The following is a 23,913-nucleotide window of genomic DNA, read 5'->3' as shown; positions in this document are numbered from 1 at the left end:
ACTTTGTTTCTATTTAATTAACTGAATTAGATTGCCCTTTATAATTTGTTTTTGCTTCAGGGAATCCAGCGTTTTAAGTTAAGCCATCAGATATGTCTGACCCCATACATATATATTCATATGGAACATCCTGTATACATATACGCACCCTCCCATACACACACACACTCCATCATGTTGTTGTTTTCCCAAGAGTACAGTTGACAACGGTGATAGCAGAGTGTGTAATTAGTTTTCATTGTTCCCCTGACAGCTATAGTTCCATACAAGACCCTTTTCTTTTTTAGGTTGTAAATGCTATGGAAAAAATACACTAATAACAGGCATTTAATTATGGGTCCAGCAACCATAGTGGGAACATTGCCAGAAGAGACTGGAACCTCTGGGACAGCAAAAACATACATTTCCAGGGGAGGAGAGAATTTTGTTCTTCAATTACAATAATGCTTAAAATGTTGATGACAGGCATATGATCGAAAAAATTTTTAATTTTTCCCCAAGTCTCTATCAAGGATAAAGTATGTATACAATGCTACAGCAATACTAAAACCAAGAATACTATTATATCTGTACTAAAATATTCATAAGAATAAAGGCACTGCTTACTAATAAGCAAAATACATAAAGAATAGCTTTGTGTTTTGATACTATCAGTGAGGAGTACAAAGATTCAGTTTCAATTTTGGTTTTTGCCTTGCTTTATATAGACTTAAAAAATTAACACTTGTGATATCAAATATCTGGGTGCTATGTTCCCTGAGGCTTACTTCAATTTGATTTATACAGTATTTAAAATAAGGCATCCCCTGAGTTGCTGTCATGGCAGACACCAGATCTGCCACTGACGTCCTTTCTCGCCTGATTAATTAGTAATTGGGAGACACATTTTGGCAGCTTTCATTTCCCTATTATTTTCTCTAGTTTGACACAAAACCCTGTTAGAAGCACCACTATTTGAACTGTACCCCTCTTAGTGCTGGGTCACTAAATTTTAATAAACGGAGCCCCTGCCAGAAAACTACTGAAATAGGCATAAAAGTTTATTGAAGCAGTAACAGTAAACAAATATAGGAAGAAAATACTGAATGCCACAGTATCTAAAACATTAATGGTCTGTCTGAACCCAGAGGTTACTGGCGAGATTGCAGAGCAGAGACTAAAAGAAAGGGCCTTGAACAAAACCACTGCTTTCATTTGCCTTTAAGAAAATACATATTAGCTAAATAAAGCAGACAAATACTTGCTGCAGCAAAACCATACATCTGAGTTTCCTCCATTAGCCCAATCCGATGAATAAATTTATTGGGACGAAAAGACTGGTAGTGACTATAGGGATACAGACCCCTTCTAGAAGTCACAAAAGCACTGCCTGCACCAAACAAAGAAACGTTTTTCATAAAAGATAAGGTGAGGAACTTAAAATCGAAGCTAAAAAGACTGAGATTTCGGAGACCTACAAATAGCTACAGAATCAGTTTCAGAATCTCCATCTCAAGTGTCAGTCACTTCAAAAAGTGCTGCTACGATGGTGGCTCAGGACACTTGTGTGCCATGGCAGTGGCCATGCTGTGCGGGTCAGAGGTCACAGCCTCCACATTCCGACATCTGTCTGTATTTTCTTGCCCTGAAACAACAGAAGGGGAACTAGGCTCATTTGCTCCCACTTTGTTTAACCTAATTGTTAAACACAAAAGATAATTTCCCCATATTTAGAATTATTTTTGCTTTTCTCCCTATTCCCATTTGACTCCATACAATTAAATACCATTTAAAAAAAAAACTTAACCAAAAGGTTATGTCCCCTATATATTATTAAAGTGAGGCAAATATGACAAAGCTGTATATCCTGCTGGCACCTATGTACCAGAAAACACCAAGTATCATGCCTGCCACCATCAAAATCTAGATAACAATTAGCACTACAATTATCCAACCAAAATAAACCATGACTGCATCAAGCCACAAAACTGCACTTTTAATAGGAGAAAATACTTTCATTTACTTTTATAATATGTATTTTCATATTAAGAAGCAAGGGCTAATTTTTTAATTACAGTTTCTACATACATAAATAAATCACTAAAAAAACTAGAATGGACATTCTGACATCTTAGAAGCAGGAGGAAAAAACAAAAGTATTTGTTAGTTCATTTAAAACAAAAAGGTCACTTTGAACAGTTGGTTATTTTAGTCTTCTCCACCAGTCAAAGAAAAACAGATGATGGATAGCGGAGGGAACCGTTTTGGTACATAAACTGTCAACTCATACCTGGACTTTAATGAGAAGTCCATGAGATGCATATCCGATCAATCTTAAAACATGTATTTTATTTATCGCCTTTACATTGCATCTGCAACCACCCAAAATCCTACTTCTAATGAACTGAAGCAATATGTGACATAAGTAGTATTCAATCTGTGCCCAGTTTAATCAGACTGACTGAGTCAGGTTACTTTGAAATTAGTCTTAAGAAGTTCTGTTTTTACTGCGGTACATGGGAATAATGTTCCCAGACATCATCAAACAGATGCAGTGGCAAGAAGTGTAGTATAAATTTCTGGTAAAGTTTACTAGACCACATGTTCCTCCAAATGTATCCAGAAATACAAAACATGGTGAAAATATAACAGTCTCAATTAGTACACTCTCATAACTTTTAATAACAAATATGAATTTACTTCCAAAATAATTTTCTGTAAGAACCCTCAAGAATGGTTTAGTAATGAGATTGTGAGAGCCTATATTCCAGGGACCAAAAAGGCTCTGGCTTCATATAATGCTTCTTAAAGCACCCTAAATGCTTCATTTTCAGAGGTACCTACATTTTTATCAGTACCACTTACTAGAGAAAGATTCCTAGTAATGCTGAGCAATTTGGAAAAAAAAAAAAATCAACCAACAAATAAAAAGGACTACTTAGTATAGTAAGAAAAAGGAAGTCAGGATTTGGAGGGGTGGGGGTGATAATAGGGGCTACTAATACATTACTGAGAAATTAACAATAAATTATAAGCTCCAGGAGAAAAATGCATAAGTAAACATGGTACAGCCCAATATTTAACATAAAAATATAATATGCCTGGGTTTAAAATATATCATCACTAAGTTAAAATACCCTTTTTTGTCAACTAAATACAAGAAGATAGCATTTTAGTGAGCTCACACATAACTCAAGATAGAGCTTTAAATGTAGAGCCCTGCCAAAATAATTATAAAGTGGTTTAGTCCTTTTCTATCGTCCATATTCATTTCCCGACCATTTTCATGAAAGAAATAAAATCGGTCTTAAAACAAGATGGCTGCTTCTGGGGGAAAGAAAAGAAACGCTGATTTAACTGAAAGCCAAAAAAACTAGCTTTTCTAAATCGAGAAACAAGAACTTTGGTATATTTTTTTTCTAATCTCCAAGTATATATTCATGCACTTCCACATGGAAACTTACGGGGATTACGCTGTGCAGTTACTGAAAATTATTAATAGCAAAGCAATTTTTTTAAAAGGTCTTATCTTTGTGTGCTAATAACGTGATTGCCCGATGCATATACATAAAGACCTCACAAAACCAAAATTCACAATTATCCTTCATACCAGAATCACGATCATCAGTCCCGAAAATCAGGTCACTTGATAAGTAGTAACAGGAATAATATCGATATCTTATATCTCTTATAGAACTCCATCACAAAACGCCCAGTGATATCCCACTACAAACAAATCAACTGTCTTTGGCTTTTTAAAGTTAATACCCTAAGAACTTAGTTGTTAGACAACCTCTCCTGGAACTGCACTCTGATGACCTTCCCTGAAGCAGATGGCACATTAATTCTATGACATACACACAAAAACTAAAAACATTTTCCTCCATTTTGAAAAAATTTTTAAATAGATTTAAAAAAAAAAATCACTCAAAACTATTTTTATTTCTCACTTGAGGGGAAAATAAGACCTGACAGTAACATTTTCTTCAACCTGTCAACTGTCAATTGCATGAGGGATGTTTCTCAAGATGACAAAGGTTTATTTTTCCTTATTGAAAATGATAGAATTTTACCTGAATGAAAGCTGGGCTAACCATCACTGTAGTACGCTACTGTCTCTCAGCAACTAGCTAATTCAAGGAGAAGTTTTCACTGTTTTAAAATAATGGTTTAATTGAAATCTCACTGTTTAAATACTGTATTCAAAACCCTTAAAATCAAGAGTTTCCATCCACACAGATTTCAGATTAGAAAATAGTGTAGAGATTTTAGTAGTTCACAATAAATCCTTCAGAGTACAAGGAATATAGATTAAGAATAGTAAAATATAAGAGACTTTTTTTGTTTATTCTCAAAACTAGGCATAAATTGTTGAAATACAGAAAAACCTGAATTATTACTTTTTAATTTTAAACTAAGTGCTTCTATGTCATTGTGCTGCCTTGTTTATAATAAGCTGATAATTTTGAAAACATGAATGCAGGCAAATTTCAGAGGAAACAGATCTCCTGGTGGTGAGTAATATCCCATTCAGAAGCACTGGAAGTTCAAATTAATCACAAGAAACTTTTCTACAAAACAGCTTGGGGTATAGGTTGAGAAGCAGACTAAAATATAAATCTAGAAATATAAATCAGGCCCTTAAAAGAGACAGTAATTTACTGATGTTTAGCTGTCTAAGGTTACCATGAGGCAAATTACTAAAAGTGAACATTAATATCTCATTTCTTACACTCCTCTTTGAGGTTTTATACCTGAATATGAAGGTATTATCCGTCACAAATGATCAGAAGGCAATTTTTTCTCGGTTGGAAGACTAGTCCTGACTGAGCATCCTGGATAAGTGGCCAGGCCTTTCTCACTGTACTTAGGGACATACAAGCTTCCTTTTTAACATGGACATTCTAACCATGGCTGCTATTTTAACAGTGTGTATACCATTTCTGAAAAGAAAAACAATTATATGGCATCTGTTAACATAGAGTGTTTCATTATCCAAAATAAAATATCATAGCATTTAAAATTCTCATTACTGCTTGAAGTTATTCAAAACCAACACAAAAAATGAAGAGGGCTGAAGAGCATCTTTTTAAAAAAACTATTAATCAAATCATTTATACTGGACAAAAAAACCCCCACCATAAACAATAAACCAAATGCTACCATAAGATTCTGTTCTTAACATATTCTAATGTTTTGTTCATTTTCTATCGTAATGTTTTCTCGTTCTCCAAAGTACATTCTTTTGGCATATACTTCTAAGCTTGCAAAGGCCAGGACTCCTGAAGGACTAATTGTATTCATTCATTTTCTTGGCCCAGCATGAAGCTGGTAGCTTGCTTGGTTCATAGCAACAGGGGAGAAAAGGAGGTGCTCATCTCTATCTGTTCCATCCAACAGGAAATCAGGCCAGTGGGCAGAATGCAATGAAATGCCTCTTCAGAAGGCATCGTACAAGATTAAATGGCAAGAAATTCACAAGGTTAATTTGCTCCCAAATAACTAAATGCTCCCTCCAAATCTGATCTTCAGCCTCCGAAGGTGGAAGCCTCTATGGCTACTGATTATCAGCCAGAATACACATGTCAACAAGACATTGGTTCAGTGAGCCAATGGCTTAGTTAATACCACTAACATCAACTAACAGGGAGTAAAGAACTACTAAAGGCTCTCTCTGATTCTTTTAATCAGGAAGAGTTTATTGACCTTGGTCTCACACTGGAAATGCCAAATTAGAGGGTACAGCCAAGTGTGCCTCAAATAGCACTGATGTTCCAGTTGCCTAAGAAAAAGACAGTTGACTATTTCTGAGAGCTTATTACGAATATATAACAAATGCCTAAAATCACTGGAATATAACATCTCAGTGCCTTATTTTGCTTTCAAACTTCTAAGGAAAACTGGTCAAAAATAAGAAGCACACTTTTCTTCTATAAATTTCTAGATAAAGAAAGGGTAAGAGGAGGAAATTCATTTCAGGTCTCCTACAAATGGATAAGGGTAAAAAAGCATAGAATATAAATTTTCATCACACTGCTTTATTTTTAAAGCAGATGTTTATAAAATTCTGACCTAAATATCAAATGAACAAAATTACCCCACTACATCTAATAAAATGATACATTACACTGAGGTTGAGAGTTAATAACCTTAAAAGATTCTAAGTAATGCCTTTTACCTGAAGAACTTTTGTTTCTAATATATGAAATATTATTTAAAAGTTAAAATTTCAAAAATAAAGTTATCAAGGTTGGTGACAAAACTCATTAAAAACCAAGATCAACTTTCCATCTTTCCTCAAATCAAAGTGTTAGATTCAGACCAAACTCATTTCATTTGTTTGTCAGTGGAAAAGGCATAGTACTCATATACTGGTATATATAATACTGACAGCTCAGATTTTTAAAAATGAAACAAATGAATTTTGAAAGCGAAAAAATATGCAAGGGCTATGATCAGGGAAAAATGTTACTACTTCTCTCTACTTAGTCACACACATATCATCTATACTGCCTGAAAGATTTGGGAGTGTTGACCTACAATTCACATCACTTTCACAACTCAAGATTACATGTTAGCAAAACTAAATGGTGTCAATTACCTGCTACTCTAACATGAAATGTTTAATTTACAAGTCCAAAGAAAACATGATTAGGTTGAAATTTAGAAAATCCCAGATGAATTATAGAAATATCTTTTCCAAAAAGAGAGTAACATTTTAAATTGGTGATTCTCAAACCTGTACAGAAGCAAAGTACTAAGTGAGGAGAATCAGTACTCCTAAAGTATGCTGGTTATATTTGCCACTGTATTATTTTACTATTCCACCCATTAATGCAAACCAGTAGGAGACATGTTTAATTATCCCAGCATCACTCTGGCAAGTGGTCAAGTGAATCCAAGAACTTTTCAATATACACAGCATTTGAAAGAATATTCTCTTTGGAACCACCAAACTTTATATTTATAGCATGGTTTCAGATTTAGAGGTATATTCTTAATCTTAAGTCACTTCTACCTTTATAAGCGTAGCTACTAACGGAGAATGTAAAGGAAATTCTATTATTGAAAGTCTTTTTAAAAGTTACTTAAAAGCGTTTTACATTATTAAAGAAATTAAGGACAAATATTCTCTCTGGCAATAGTTATATTCTCTTTGAGTTGGATCTTCATTACTCAAACTCAGTAACAGCCCAGAATTGAGCATAACATTAAAAGGATCTTTCTGCTAACTCTATTTAGATGGAACTCATGCAACTTTTCAAATGTTTAAAATATGAAAGATGCATTTATGAAAATGTTATATATTTTTATTCAGACTGTTAGGTCTAGGTGCTATTTTAGAGATTTGTAGCAAAGTCAACACATAAAATCAGTGTGGCCCACTGCCCAATAAATACTGGCAATTAAAAAGTTATCAGCATTTAAAAGTTGAACATCTATTTCCCAGAAGTGAATACCTGGGAAGACAGATTCTAACAGCAAAAGTATCTGACAGCAAATAAGTTTTACCTTTTTTTCCCTCTGTGAACTTAGATCTATGGATGCCTCTGTTATCAAAGCAGTCAGTAATGAAACCCAATGCAGCTGATAAACTCCCTTGACCGCACAAGTTACAAAATAAGATATTCAAACCCTGTGATCAAGGTGTAATACTTAATTTTAATTTTATCTAAACATAATTTCAAATTTGAAATTAGCTCATACATTAGTATAAGCTAAAATATATTTACTTCATTTTGCCATAATATCCATTATCAGCTTAATGTGTCCACTGAACTTTTCTTCTGAGAGAAAAATCTAAGTCTGTGTTTCAATTAAAGTTTTCTACTTTTTTCCACAGAACTGAAGTCTTCTGATAATATTATTAATTTAGTAAAGTCTTAACAAGATAGGATTTATGTAAAACCAAAAGGCATGGCTTACTTTACAAAATGACAGCATAGATGAAAAGAAAGTGTAAAACATTAAAAATTTAAAACACAGTAAACCCCCTGCAAGTTTTCTAAAATATTTTTTCACTATCTTTTGTGATAAACTATTTATTTCTAAATTACTTATTTTGCATTTGGCTCCTTTTAAATTATATCCAAGCTGACCTTTCCTCATTCATCAAAAAAGCACCATCTTATTCAACATTTCTAAGATAAATCTGCCTACCAGTACCTAGTTTTAAACTAATATTATTTTTTAAAGTAAGTTTTACTGTGAAAACATATGAAGAGAAACACACCCACAAATCCCTAAGAATACTACAGTTAGAGCTGAAGGGGGGGGGGGGCATGTCATTCTCCCTTTTGAACATTATTAAATTGATGTTGACCAATTAGAGAGGTATTTCCACAAACTTCAAATTAGAATACTGACTTGAGAATACTTTTGGTATTTTAAAATTCTACAGATTAACTTTGGGCAGGTTCAAAGACACCATGGCATCCCCAGCAGAAGAGTTTTCCGCAGGCAGGGCAGATCTATTAAAAAAACATGACCTGTGACAAAAATCAATGTGCTAATCTCAAACCAAACAACAGTATCAAAAGCATAAAACAGAGATAACCTAAGATAAAATGTCCTCAAACTAACTCAGACTAGCTTGACAGGTTAAGAAGGAGGGGTAGAGTAGGGATGTTGCTGAGTCTTTCTGTTTTAACCCAGGATGACTGGAACACCCAAGTATCCAAATAAATTAATACCATGAGAAAAAGATCACACTGTGAAGTTTGGAGTGGGAATGAAAAACAAGCAAGAGCAAAATGTCCCGAATTCAACTAACCAATTTCACTGTTGTTTTATTTAATAAGGCACTAAAGTTTAAAATATAAATTCCTGTTTCGAATATGCTGTCTAATAAAGCCCAAAGGGGAAGAAACCCAACCAACATAATGAGACTTGCTTTTAACACCATCACAAGTGGAAAGCTTGCTCTATTTGTCTTGTCAGCTTTAATAAAAGGCATCTCCTCTGGCAGGATGGCTTCTCTTTCTCTTATTCCTAATAGTGGTAAGTGGCATGTCAAAGAAGAAATAGTTTTCCATCCCACCACCCACCTCCAGGAGACTTTTTAAACCAAACTTTGAGGGATGTCTCCACTTGGGCCAGGCGGTGCAATCAGGACTGGGCTACCTGGTTGGGACTGTCTTTCCTGGGGTAGCAGGGTGGGGGGGTCTCTCTCCCTGTTCAGCAACCGGTGTACCGCTTGTAGGGAAATCTGCCCCTCTTCAGCTGAGAGAACATCACTTCAAGCGGGGGAATCCCTCCTATGGCAGCATAACAAAGAAAGGCCGGAGGCCGGCGGAGAGGTCCTCCAGGAGGTAGGAAAACCTAGAGGCGCCCGCCAGCCCCCTCTCCCCAAGCGCGCTGGGCGCGCAGCAACCACAAACTCTTCCCTTGGCCTCCCGCCTCTCTTCTCCCAACTTCCATTCCAGCCCAGGGAAAAACCTGGGATTTTAGGTATAATCGTTGCTACTTCCTTCCTCCTCAGCGGGCACCAAGACCAGCCCACAGCTGGAAACTGGCCTCGGTCCCAGAAGACAGAGAAATACGGGCCCAGCGGGGCCGACTGCTGCCGGGGAGAAAGTAGGGCTCGGACCTGCTCTGGATCCGAAGGGGTCCGCCCGGCATTCTGAACAACCCCACCCCTACCCCTGTTCCAGGGTCCGTGAACAAGGAACATCTGCAGGTGGCCAGGGTCCAGCAGGAGCGCTAGGGCGGCCCCGGGCGCCCATCTCTAGCTTCCTGCGTACTCGGCGGGCTTCGAAAACGCCCGAAAAACGGTTCCAGGTAACAGCGCGCGCTCCTCCGGCTGCACACTGCCAGGCTTCGGACGAAGGGCTCCCACCTCCCGGTTCGGCCAACTCCAGCAGCTAGCTCCGCAAGCATGACGTAACCCAGCATTAGATCAAACTTTCTGGCACCTTGAGCCCACCGCGGGGTGGAGAAGGTGAAAGAATTCTCTCTGCTGCCAAAAGAGCCGGGACCGGACTGACCTAGGGGCCGGGTGATTTCCTCGCAGCTAAAGAGGAAAATAAAAATCTAAAGCTTCCGCTTCCCAGCCCCCCTCACTTCCCCCAGCCAGTGCGCCTTCTGAGCGCACGAGGGAGAGGAAAGAAAAATTGAAAACAAAAACAAAAACAAAAAAAAACACTTTGGCGATGTTTGGCGGGTTCTCGCCGCAGTCCCTGCGCACCCACGCTCCAGGAGAGAGCTTCTGGGCGGCGTGCACCAGAGGCTCTCCGTGCCCAAGCCCTGCGCCTAGATCGGGATGCTGGCCAGCCTGCCTTGGTGGGGAAGCGAAGTCTCGACTCCCAAGCTCCCGCCTTTTCCGAGTCTCCCCGCGCTTCGGAGAAGCAGCCAGTCTGGGCAGCCCCGCGAACGCCCGGAGGCGCTCGGGCTCCCCCGCCGCACCTCAACAAAGAGGAGCACGAAGTGAGCGTTTCCCGCGGGCGCCTAGAAAGCCATCCGCGCCGGAGCGGCGCAGACTCTGAGAGTGCGCGCCGCCGTCGGCCGCTGCGCGCGGGTCCCCTGCGCCGCCGCTCCTTCCGCAGGGCGCCGAGGCCCGGGTAGCCCCGGCTCTCCACCCCTCATTGCTTTACCTGGGGTTGCTGCTGTTCCAGTAGACGGCGTAGCGGTCGGCGACGGCCTTGGAGCCCGGGTCCTGGCTGAACACACACATCCAGAGCACGAGAAACAGCAGCGTCAACATCTCCACGTGCAACATCACGCCTGGCCAGCGGCGGAGCCCCCGACGCGCCACTCCGGGGAGAGCGCAGGGATCCGGAGGGAGGAAGGGAGGGTGTGAAGGGGAGAGAGAACGCGAGAGAGCGGGAGCCAAATAAATATGAATAAATAAAAATGAAGAGGGGCGAGAAAAGAAAGGCGCACACCAAGCTGAGGAGGGGGAGGAGAGCGAGAAGAAAAGAAGGCGGTGGAGTGGGGGGAATAAAGGCAAGCTTGCACCCCCACTGGAGGGTTCAGGAGGAAAAAAGGAATCACAAGATGGAGAGAAGCGTGCGTGTGTGTGGTGGTGGCGGCGGCGAGGGCGGGGGAAGGGGTGCCAAGCTGTGTCTCGGGCGGCGGCGGCAGGCCGGTCACCCCGGGAGAAGGAGGTGCGCGCCGGGCCGGGCGGCGGCAGCGCGGGTTGGGGCAGGCGGCGGCGCACGCTGCACAGTCACCGGGAGCTGCGCGCCACGGCCTCGGGGAGACATACACTGGCCCGCCGGGCCCGGCTCAGCGTCGGCGCCGCGGGCTGCGCACGGCTCCGCCGCCGCCCAGGGCCCTCGCAGTGCGCCCCGCTTCGCTCCAAGTTACTTTGGCGGCCTGTAGGAAACTGCAGGAGGAGGGCTCCGTGTGGATGGGGGGCTTCCCGCCTGTGGTCCCGGGAGTCAGAGGACCCCCTTCCCCCGCCTCCTCTGTGCTTTAACCGGGTGACCCCTGGAAATCTCGGAGGAGTCCGGTAGGTGCTGCGGCTTCAGGGCGGTGCGCCGAGAAGGGTGGGGATCTGGAGCCACAAACCCAGCGCCGTCGGCGTCCTGGAACTGGTTAAGCGGCAGCTAAGCGGGCTAGGAGCAGTCTTGCCTCGCAGACCTCAAAGAAAAGTTTGGCTCTTCGCGTCCTCCAGCAGGTCCCCCGGCGGAGTCGGACTGCGACGGCGGCGGCGACGGCAGGAGACGACACCCCGGCCGCTGGCTGAGTCTCGGGGATTTCTCGCGCGTGCTTTTCTTGTCCGGGAGTCGGTGCACCAGAGTGAATGGAGAGCAGAGGTTACGAACCAGCCAGCCAGGCGGAGTAGGGATGCCGAAACCTGCAGGACGATGCCAACCCAACTGTTCGGCTGGAAAGCGGGAGGGGAAACGATCACTTTCAAATGAATCCCCCCAACTCCTGGATGGGCTGATGTCAGCCGCCGATCGCCTTCCAGGAGCAAGACTGAGCCCCCAGACGCGGTGCCAAGAGCCCTGGGTGAGCTCTCAGAAGTGTCCCTGCGACTCCGACTGGTCCAACCCCAAGCCCGGCAACTTGTAGAGATGCATCAATCAGTTTGAAATGCGAAAGGAGGAAAAAGAGAGAGAGAGAAAGCGCACGAGCGTATGGCACCTCCCCGATGACTACATCAGAAAACCTTCCCGATCCTCCCGCAGCTGCTCCTCTTTCCCTCCTTGGGCACAGCAGCAACAAGAGGTGAAAACCACCAACAGAATCTCAAAACCTTTACCAGGCGGGAAAATAAACTTGAGTGCAGCAGCAGCGGCAGCACGAGCAGCCCAGGAGGGATTGAAACGACTGGCGAGAAGTGGGAAAGGGGTAAAAGTCAGTTTTGCAAAAGAGAAAAAAAAGAGAGCGAGAAAAAATGCTTTATGGGAAAAATCTCCTCGGGCACGCCCCCTCGTTAATGACCTGCGTGTAAAGCCGACAGCAGCGGCGACCCAGCAGCAGCCGCCGCACCGGAGCGCGAGGCCGCGCGCGTGAACGTGGACGTGGGCGGAGCGGCAGGGGGTGGGCGTGGAGCGCAGGGCGCGGGGCAGGCGGGCGGCGCGAGCGCGGGTGTGAGCTCCGGACCCAGAGGGGGAGGCGCCGCCAGCCCGCGCCCAGCCAGCGCTGCTGCCGCCGCGGCCCGGGTCATGTGGGCTGCTTTTTTTTTTTTTTCCTTGCAGTTTACTTGAGAAGGGGTGGGGGGTGGCTGGAGCAGCCAGTCAGGGAACTGCCTGCTGTTTGCTTACAGATCGGGTTTTTTCCTCTCTCTTTACTCCAACCGGATTGGTCCGCTCCACGAGAAAGAGGCGTTTTCCTAATCTCCTCCCTTCCCCACGCCTCCTAGCCCCCCTCCTGGGCCCCACCTTCCAGAAACCTGACTAATTGAATTACTGGGAGTGCTGAGGCGCCCTCTTCTCCGCCCGAAAGCAGCCGCCGCGCGTAACCCTTTGGATGCTGAATTCCGTCTGGCCTGAGGAATGATTTGACATCTTTTTACCTGAGAGTAGGGTCTTTCTATCACAGAGGAACCGGTTCCCACCCTATAGCCGGAGAGCCAAAATCTGCCTCCGGGGTCCCTCAAGTGACACGAAGTCCCAGCAGCCAGCTGGCAGGGAACCACAGTGACTACGTGTTCTTGTAAATCTCTGCCCTGTTCTACACAACGCGCATTGCCCGGCGCTGCGCTGTCTGGAAACCTGAGCATCTCTTATGTGCCTTTCAACTCCCCTCTTGCTACCAGGGATTTAAAGGTTCACGAGCAGGAAGCAAGACTTCTATTTAAAATGATGCTTTGAAAACACTTTTTTCTAAATGGAGAAAATCACAGTGTAAAGTGATGACAATTCAGTGCGAACCTTCGGCAGGGGAGCCCACCCGAAATACCGTACACCTTTTCTATTTCAACTCCGAGGTTGGTTCACTGCCGACTCCCCAAAGGATAAATGCTTCGAACGAACCCGGTGGGGGAAGAAATGGAGGTCATGGCAGGAGTTCCTTTATTATTGGAAAAGGCCTTGCGTTCCCGGGCTTCTAGAGCAGGTTGCAGCGCCTCGGGCCTCCGGCCGCCACCGATGCGTGCTCGCCTGACAGTGAGGCGGTCCTCGCGCCTCGGGACGCGTCCCGGTGTCCTCAAGCTCCCGGGAAGCCAGCCAGGCGCCCGGCGCTGCGGGGCTGCAAACCCTCGAGACTCGCCCTGGCGGGGCTCCGCGGGCTGGGGCCTGCGTGGTAGTAGTCTCTCTTACTCTCTAGGGAATCTGCTGCCTCAGCGAGAAGGGCTGATCCCAAGAAAGCAAGCAGCTTAGTTTTGCTCCCAGGCCTGCCTGTTCTCCCCTTTACTTATTAGCCCAATAAAATCAAAGATCACGTTCTTCCTCCTGCGCTTTCCAGTCCTCCAGCTCTAGATTTCCAGGCGCTTAGGAGCTATTTGGAAGCGTCCAGACGCCCTCCAGTGGTGGGCCTGCAGTCCGCATCCAGCGGGGCTATTGCCTGTAGCTCAGCCAGGATTGAGTTTGATGGAGAACCTGGGTCATGAACAGTACAGATTTGAGAGGAGAGGAACAGTCCACATCGGCCTCGGATTACCTGGATGTCACGGGCTCTTGCCTAAAACTTGAGTAGTTTCTCAATTAGAGAAATTTTTCCTATCTGAAGAGACCCTGAAATTGTCCTAGAAAAGTTACTCTTCTGTTTGTGGCTAGATATAAATTGCAATCTGTGTAATTATAGATGGTGCTACAAACCACCCTAACAAATCAACCACCTTCCTAAATTAAGAAACGTAAATTCAGAATATTAACACAAATTCTTCTCTACCATCTGTATATTTCACTAAATTCCAGCAGTGAGAAGTCGGAAAACTTAAGCTAGAGAACTGAAGAATAAGCTTTAATTTTTTAATCAAATTTTCATTTAAAACGTTATCTCCTCTCAGCTCCCCTGCCCCCCGGCCCCCTTTTGCTGATGTTTAAGCTCTTGGCCTATTTTAGGGTGCACTTGTTTTTTCTGTTGCAGGAAGGATGCATTTCTTCCCTCAGCCTTTCTGATAGTAGCTCTCATAGGTGCTCCTATGACTGAAGCAGTTTTGCAAGAAATATTCTGGACCCTTTTAAGGGACATACGTATCTTTAGGAAGATGAGAATTCACGACTCCTATCTTGGGGAAAATGCTGATTCTCATCGGAGAGACTTTCTGGCCAGGGAAATATCAAGTATCAGGGAGTTAGCAAACTGGTTTCCTGTGGCATCAAAGCCAAAAGGAGTAAAGAAAAAGAAATTATATCCACTTATTTCCTATTTGAAACACATACTGCAAGCAAATGTGAAAAATCAACATATCAAAAGAATATGGATGTCTTGATATTTTAAATATTTCCAATTTGTTTAAAGTCTGGATAGTTCCATTTTAAGCAGAAAAAAAATCATACGTTATAGTTTTCCTTAAAATGATTCAGGGAGTTGGAATAAAAGGCACTGGAATTTGCAACTGTTCAGAAAATAATTCAAATGTCTATGAGAAGTAACTCATAAACGTAAATCAAATGCCTCCTTCTGGGATTATATACCTAAGTAATTATTGATATTGGCATAACTAAGCAGCAATATGACAGAAAAATACTTAAAGTTTGAAGACAGTTATCATTGGGTATACTTATCATTAGATAATGTGGCTTTGTCTCTTCAGGAAAATATTCAAGTGATTTGAATTTCTACAATCAGCATTAAATAAAATAATTATGATTGGCCCAGTGTCACAGAGGCAATGACTCTAAAGTTGGCTTTTAAAGGATAAGTAGCATTTTGCCAGGTATAGAAGGAGGTTCAATTATGTCAGAGAGAAAACAACAAGAAGCTAAAACATGGAGGGATAAAAGTGCAGGGAGTGTTTAAATGCTTTGAGTTCAACAACATTGAACCAGGGTTGTAGGGAGCTGAGACCTGAAAAGTTGATTGGGAATGGACTGTAGAAGGGCTTACCTATATTCTAAATATATTTGGATTTAAAGCTACAGGTAACCGAGTGCACTGGTGGCTTTAAAGCAAATGACCCTGAAAAATGACACTGAAGCAATGCTTCAAGTTAAGTATAAATAGGAATTTACCCATCTATTTATTTGTTTATGTATTATTTTTTGGCGTAGAACTATCTAGATGGGTGTTCCAACCTTGGCTACGAGCTAGAATTACCTTGGGAGCTTTCTAAAAAAGAACCATGCCAAGGCCCCACTCCCTGTTTTAGTTGGTGAGGGGTGGGGATTTGGGATCTTTAATTTTTAAAATCTCCCCAGGGAATTCTAATCAGCATAGAGAATTGAGAATCACTGATCTAGGTAATTTATTTTTACCTTAACTACTTCAATATTTCAGGCAAAAAAAAAAAAAAAAAAGTAAGTTCTGTGCATAAGAGAAGTGTCCTAGCTAACCATCAAAGCAGGAATGTTGATACTTTCAAGAACTGAATTTCATGATCCTCTCTATTAAAATTAAGTGATACTTCAAAAATAATTTTCACATGGCACAAAACAGAATACCATCTCCAAGATGTGGTTGCAAGGCAAAGCTCTTAAATATGGATTAGTCTTCATTTTTAGACTAGTCTGGGCTTCCTTTTCGTATTAGCTGCTGCCACATAGAAGTGGAGATCTATTGAGTCAAGTGTCCAGACAAATAAATGAAACAAACTGGTGAATCAAACCCCGCAGTCCACAATCTAGGCAACTCTTGTTTAATATAGCAGTTATATTAGAACTCATACCCAAAAGAAATAGTAAAGGAAATAAACTCAAAAGCAAAATTAAAAAAATAATAATTAGACAAAAAACCTTTCTAACAGGTGACTAACATGATGGTATTTAAGCTAACCCTGCTATCTATCTTCCTAGGACTTTAGAACTCATTCCAAAGCCCTAAGAACGCAGGTTCTATAACCAAACTGTCACCCAGCTATCCTGTGCACAGACTGTTGAAAGTTATTTAATGAAGACTTCTCCCTTCTTTACCCCCTTTTATAACAGCTTTCTCAGAATCTTTAGAAATAACTCTTCACTAGCTTTTCTTTCCTTACAGACCTTAGGAAATGCTCCTATGTCTGATCTAGTTGCCTCTCCTGGGTACAGCCTAAAAGAGGGAGGGGAAAACAAAAAAACTATACTAAATAGAGTACCACGTCTTTACCTTTAGCTTGTGACCTTCAACTTCCACCATGAATTTTCCACTTTTCCTCATTCTCTCTTTGATTTTCTGGCACTTCCTGGAGTTTGTTTCCCAGCATGCCTTCTCTTGAAGTCTGTGGATAAGGAGAAGCAGTTTTACAAGTTGCTGAAATATTCTTAAAGAGGCATTTTTAGAATTTCTTACTTATGAACTGTCTGTGTGTTGTTCTGCTCATTTCAAAACATGGTTTAAATAAGACCTACATAGCAAACTTTTTAAACATACAGAATTTTGAGCAGTCATTTTGATAAACAGCTAAACCAAATAATTAGGCCCATATGTAAATATACATTATGTTTCTGTGTATTACAAATGTGTATGTGCTTACATATAATTTCAAAAGAAGCAAACAAGAACTGATTGATTCAACCAATTTCCACATCACTTTTCATTAGCTAGACTTCAGTATGTATACCACAGAGCTATGTGGCCAATATTCAGCCGTAAAGCTGATGTTGGTAGGTGATATTATTCCCATAAGAAACGTTTGTGTTGTCTTTTACATGTACTTTTACTGCTCTGTACTCTATCTGCATTTAAAAAATCTAATCAATCAACAAACACAAGTATACTATCCTAAAATAGTCTTTGTGAATTAATAAATAACATTACACTCCTTGCTTAGAAGAATACAAATCACCATGAATGCATATTACTAAATAAATAAAAATTTGTATTTATGTTTTATTACAATGGCAACATAGATATCTACAGCATACCTTTATTTAAATAAAAAGAATATATGTAGCCTTTTCAGAAATAAAGTTAACCTGTGCTTTTTTCTCAAATATATACAAACTAATAATTAGGATACTTTTCTCCCACCAGCTACATCTACCATCACCCAAAAAGCATGTAAGTTGTGTGCTTTTGTATTTTGTTTTTACTTGTTTAGAGACCCCTCCCCAAAGGCTAGAACATCTTTTTTAAAATTTAATTGATGCCATTATATACATACACATGTATACATGTACAGCATATTTATGAGCATATATACAGACACAGAGAGAGAGAGAACTTATTTTTCAATCAATTTTCACCCAAGATTTTCATCAACTTCTGTGAGAATTCTATTTAAAGACGAGCAGAGGATATAACCCTTAGTCGGTGACCATGATTTCATAAAATAGGAAATGCTGTTTCTAAGCCCCTTTTTTAGCATTGGCTTTACTTTTTCTCCCCAGATCTAAAGTGGCTAAGCAAAATAGAATTATGGCAAACTAAGAAACTCATTCCTCAGATTATGTGCATTTTTTTTTACATAGAAGTTTCAGTTAGGGGATATTTTGGAGTGTAGTGGGTTTTTTTGTAGTCATCTAAATAATTATTTCAATTTTTTTTTTCATTTTTCTTGGCCATGGTAGCGATGGTCTTTTAAAGTATATTATTTATTTTTTAGGAAAATTGTCCTCTTACTGCAGATTTATAACTCTAGTCTGAGACTTCCAAATACCTTATGCCAACATTGTAAATTTTATTGTTATGTTGTAAAGTTACAATTAGGGTATAATTTTTTAGAGGCATTTCATTTTGTAGTTTGGAAAAATAGTTATAAAGCTGGTCTCTAAAGAAACCATTATAATTGTGATTTTAGACATCATATAATAATGCAGAGGATTATTGTCCAAAACTTTTAAAATGAGAAATACTTTACTGAACTGACTCTTTCTAAAGTCTGGGAAGAAAATGTGCGGTTAAAATGACTACCTTTTAATCAGAGATTATCACTCTCCATTTCCATTAGTCAACCTTTTTGGGGGGCATATGATGTATACTAAATTAAATAGGATTTATTGGTTCATCTAGATTCTGAATTACTCTCCTTTCCTATGGATTAGGAGAGTGCCTTTCTTAGCCCTTTTCCTTGAAATCCATCAGGATATTTATGTGGACTCACTAGTATTCTGCACACTTCCAATGCTTAATAAATATTACATGACAATATTAGCATAATAATAAATCATCTTAAAGTACTACATGGGCTATTAAGTGAGATCCTATTCAGTTTGAGCCAAGACATCAAAAAGTTTTATTTTCTCTATATGCATACAAAGTAATTTTAAAACTCTCTTTCCATGAAATGTCCTTGCATCATAAGATGTCTACATATTACAGAGTGAAGTGGTGAAGTGTGTATCTTCCAGTTATGTATTTCATTTGTTCAATTTACTCTGGGGCCTGAATTTGCCATTTTAATAAGAGGAAATTTAAAATTGGGCAGACAAAATTGGAAATAGCACCATTTGTCCAGTAAATGCCCTTTTCCCAATGGCAATTCCGAACTCTTTATAAAGGATTTCCAGGCCAGCAGCTAGGAAGTGCTCCTTGCCATTAGGAAGCTCTGCTTTGTCTGTGATTGGTTATGTCACACACACCTAGACTAACAACCAGTGAAAACATGAGGATTTTCTTTACAGTTACAGAAACAAGAGTGAAGTCAAAAATATTCTGTTAATTAAATCTCATCGTAACTGCTTGCTGTGAGGGAGGTCCTAGTTTGAAACTGCCATGAAAGCTAAAAATTAAAACATTTTCCCTTCCAAGAGCATTGTTCAAATGTTATACATTTTATCTACCAATATGTGACTCAGGATAAAAATGATGCAGAATCTGTGGTAGACAGCAAAATGGCCAAAATTCTGTCTCCCTTACAGTTTAACTTTGCAGTTAGTCCCTCGCATCAAAAGAGAGTCTATTTTTTCACTCCTTGAATCTGAGCTGACCTTGGGCATCCTTTGGCTGAAAGAGTGTTGCGCCAGTTCTGAGCCACAGCTCAAGAGGCGTTCCAGTTTCCACTCCTCCTCTAGAAACCCTGCCCGATGGCCATATGCACAAGCTGAAGCTAGCCTTCTGGTTGATGAGATACATGTAGCTCCCTCACCTCCACCGGCCCAGGCAATCCCAGATGCAGAGCTAACCAGCTGAGCGGCTGTCATGTACGTGAGAAATTTCCAGCTGAGACTAGAAGAGCTCTACAGCTGAGCCCAGCCTAAACTGCCCACCCAAAGAATCCTGTCCTCGAAAAATGATCCTTGTTTTGAAACACTAAATTTTGGGGTGGTTTGTTATACAGCAACAGACAACAGATACATCCATTTCTTAAATTATTGGAAATAAAATTTTGGATATTATTCGGCTCAAATAAATGTTATTCTTTCATAACTTTGATTATTACTGAGTTACTTGGTGCTAAATCTGTAATTGGCAACATGGTTTTCTGAATATTTCTACTAGGTGTGTTTGTTTCTGCTACTTTATTAATTTCATAGGGAATCTTTTTTCTTCAATAACAACGTTACATGGAACCCTAAATGAACACAATTAATAGTCAGGCCCTTCTGATCCTCTTAGCATAATGCCACTTGGTTAGAATAGCAAGCCTGAAGAGATGATTTATCCAGAGGTGATTCTTCTTCTAAAGTGGTGTCCAGCCAGAAAAAAATGAAAATGTAAAGTCAAAGGAAGCTATGTTTAGCTTCATCTCAAATCTCCACATCACTCACTACATTGATTTAACATCATGGCACCTCCATCTTTCAGCAGGAGGATCTGGCACAAGACAGAAACTGTAGTGACCCTGTAAGGGTCATCTTGCTGTCAACCTCAAATTACAACATCTCTGCTCTTGGCTGACAGCCATGGCAGGACTGGGGATGTATAGCTCTCTTTCCATAGATGGAATAGATGTGTTTCAAGGAAGTGAGATATAAAGTGAAATTTTATATATCGAGCCTTATCTTCCTATAATTTAGAGTTCTAAAATGGGAGGAGGTTTTGTCAGGATCCCTTATGTGCAACTCCCCTAAGCCTGTTTATTAGCACAGGTTTCTCATATGGGCCCACCTAGGGTAGAGTCTCATCCACAGACTCAAGGTGGTCTTGTCAGCATCCATCCCACTTTCTTCCTCTGCAGCAACTGGAACGACTGGCCACTCTTTCTTCTTGCAACTTTCTTACCCTTTGATGTTTGTTACTCCACATTTTCCGAGTTCTCTTCTTTTATCTCCAACTAGCTGCTTCTGGCTGTTTGACTATGACTCACATCCCGGTGCCAGGCACACAGTAAACACAATACATATCTGTGGAACGAATGTCCAGCCCTTAAATATAGGTGTTTTTCTTTAGCCCTCTTTTCTTTCTCTGCTGACATGATCTTTAACAATCACATTCATACTCACAGCTCCAATTATATTTTCTTTGTGGATCGGGATAAAGACCCCCGTCAGCTCCTAAATGAGACCTTCTCGCTGCCAGACTTGATAAAGCAGAGGGCTCAGTATTCTGTCAAGGGATGTAAAAATTCATTCCTCAGTTTCTCATTTCTATATCAAGTTGCCTCCTAACTGATCCCAGCCACCCGCTCTTACCTCCATCCAATATTCACTCCATCCTGCAGCTGGAGTGATCTATTCCAGAGGGAAATGGCACACTCCACCCGTTATACCTATCAAAATAAAGTAAAATTCTTAACATGGCTATGAAGCCCTGCAGGAGCTGATCCTTGCCTTGCTCTCTGACCTCATCTTACAGAATCCTCCCCATACTCACTAACTCCAGCCACAATGATGTTCTCTCACGTCCTCAAAAAGCCATGCATCTCCCTGTCTCTGGGTCTTTGCTTATGCTGCCCTCTGCCTGAAACATTTAGAGTCCCACCTGTTTGACTTGTAGTCATCCTTCAAGTCTCAGCTCCGATGGCATTTTCCAGGGGAAATCTCTTCTGACCCCTATAAACTAGAGGCAGGTCTCCTCCAACCACGTGGCACTAAGTTCCTCTTCAGACTGCTTGTCCCCTGATTGAAACTGAGTATTTGTGTGGGGTTTCCTCTGTCTCCCCTTCTAGTGAAGTTGCTCCCCGTCACCTCTCCAGAGCTTAGCACTGTACACAGCACACAGTAGACACTCTGTTAACATATACTCAGGGAGGGAAGGAAAATAGCGTACTAGCACTTTACGTTGTCTTTTCCCTTGTATTTCTATGAGGCAGCAGATCTCAGGGCTGTACAAAAGGCAGTGGGGATTAGAGGGAGGGACAGTTAAGTGCCTCTCAAAGACTTGGAAATGAAGGATTTCCCTCAGAAGGTTTAAGCAGAGAAGTTCCGCACAATGAACCCCAGCAGACATGTACAAAAGCAGCCTTAAGGAAGTACTTGCAACCTGGAGCCAGACCTAATGGAGGGTCTCTCCATTTCTAAAGAAGGAAGGCGGCAACCTCAAAGGGGGCCAGTCAAATACGGAGCAAAGAAAATGAAAGGAACTGAGGCAAATTCAGTTCTAATTCCCGAGTAGTAGTCCCAGGAAAGGGTGCCTGGTCGGGTTGACAGGTAAATCCAAATTGTAAACATCTCCACCCAATAGTCTCAGCGTAATACCTTAAACACTGAACTCATCTAATGTCCTCCTTTGTTCTGAGGCCTCCAAACCTTTGCCTCCCAAGTAGCTTGCCATTCATTTATTTTTCATTCATTCATAAGTTTACTGAGCATCTAATACATGCTATGCCTTGAGGATATAGTAGTAAGACAGAGCTCCCCACCCTCACAGAGTATATGTTAGTTATCAAGTGACAGACAGTTAAGAAAACAATTGACTGTAAAAGCGTTAGGTCCTAAAGCATACTAATGCTGCCTGCCTGCCTGAAATCCTTTCTTCTGGGAATCTCTCCTTCTCTCATCAGTTGAAGCTATCCATTGCCATGACATAGCACGTTACCACACCTCTGCACCCCTATCACCACTACAGGGTCAGTCAGGCTACTCAGGGCCTCACTGAGATTTGTGAATGAAGCCAGGACTGAGAAGGGCTCTCTTCTTTTGGGATTTTGAGGTATGTGGATATAGGTTTGGGGCTGCCAGCAACCATTTTGCCTATGCTAGGGAAGAGTCACCAGATTTAACAAATAAAAATACAATACACAATTATTTGTTCAATGAACAAACACTTACTGAGTACCTACTATGTGTCCAGTGCTGTTCTAAGAGCTGAGAATTTATCAATGAACCAAACAGATTAAAATTCCTGACCTATGGAGTTTCCTCGTTAGTGGAGAGAGAAATTAACAAATAAGATTAACAGGTAAGACATGAGGGTGAGTCAAAAATTATCTGCACTCTGGCTGTAGAATTTATTTTAATTAACTTTTAGAAAAAATACATCACTTTTCGACATAATCTCCTTGCTTTTCAATACACTTTGTCCATCTGTCAATAAGCGTTCATATTCCCTCATTTAAAAAATGTTTTAGGCTGAGCTGTGAGCCACGAATGCACCGCTGTCTTCATTTCTTCATCAGAAGTGAATCTTTGTGCTCGTAGGGTTGCTTTCAAGGGACCAAACAGGTGAAAGTCCCATGGAGCAAGATCAGGACTATAGGAAGGATGCTTTAACACCTCAAAACGAAGTTTTTGCAGAGTGTCCACAGTGTGGGCAGAAGTGTGAGGACATACATTGTCATGCAAGACCACAAGTCCTTGGACAGCAGTCCTCTGAGTTTAATCCTAAATTTAGGCTTCAGCTCTTCAATAAGCATCTCACTGTAACAAGCACTGTTGATTGTTGAACCCTTTTCCTGATAATATTCCAATACTGGCCCTTGAGAATCCCAGAAAACTGTAATCATCAATTTTCCAGCTGATGGTTGACTTTGGAACTTTTTCTTGGTTGGCAATTGAGGATGTTTCCATTCCATACTCTACCGTTTACTCTCACGCTTGTAGTGATGAATCCATGTCTCCTTACCAGTAATGATTCTCTTTTTAAGAAACTCACCTTCCTTAGGGTATCAGTCCAAATTTTGTTTGCAGATATCCAAATGCTTCTGTTTATGCTCCTCCGTGAATTTTCCCATCTTGCACAAACTTTTCAAAACCTAAGTCTGTCATGGATCACTTCGTTTTGAAGATTCACTTCTGATGAAGAAGTGAAGACAGTGGTGCATTCGTGGCTCGCAGCTCAGCCTAAAACATTTTTTAATGAGGGAATACGAACACTTGTTGACAGATGGACAAAGTATATTGAAAAGCAAGGAGATTATGTCAAAAAATGATGTATTTGTCTTTTCTAAAAGTTAATTAAAATAAATTCTACAGCCAGAGTGCAGATAATTTTTGACACACTCGTATATGATACATGCCAAGTTAAAAGATAATGCAGGGAATGGGGAGAGACAATTTCTGGCTGGGGAGATTGTGGCATTCTAAAGAGAGGTCAGGGAGCACCTTGCTGAGAATTTGACATTTGAGGAAGCAACTTAGG

General features: G+C 41.3%; 1 protein-coding gene across 1 annotated transcript in view; it reads right to left on the bottom strand.

Annotated features, from left to right (window-relative positions):
- EFNA5 (ephrin A5) overlaps positions 1–12,701 on the bottom strand; it is a 269,645-nt gene extending 256,944 nt beyond the window's left edge. Inside the window, exon 1 of the mRNA XM_057737840.1 lies at positions 10,572–12,701. Coding sequence (XP_057593823.1) covers positions 10,572–10,696 — 125 coding nt within the window. The 5' untranslated portion in view covers positions 10,697–12,701. The remainder of the gene's footprint in view (positions 1–10,571) is intronic.
- Between the last annotated feature and the right edge of the window lie 11,212 nt (positions 12,702–23,913).

Source organism: Hippopotamus amphibius, chromosome 1 (assembly GCF_030028045.1).
Source record: "Hippopotamus amphibius kiboko isolate mHipAmp2 chromosome 1, mHipAmp2.hap2, whole genome shotgun sequence".
Classification (NCBI taxonomy): domain Eukaryota; kingdom Metazoa; phylum Chordata; class Mammalia; order Artiodactyla; family Hippopotamidae; genus Hippopotamus; species Hippopotamus amphibius.
This window is presented reverse-complemented; position numbering and strand designations above follow the sequence as displayed.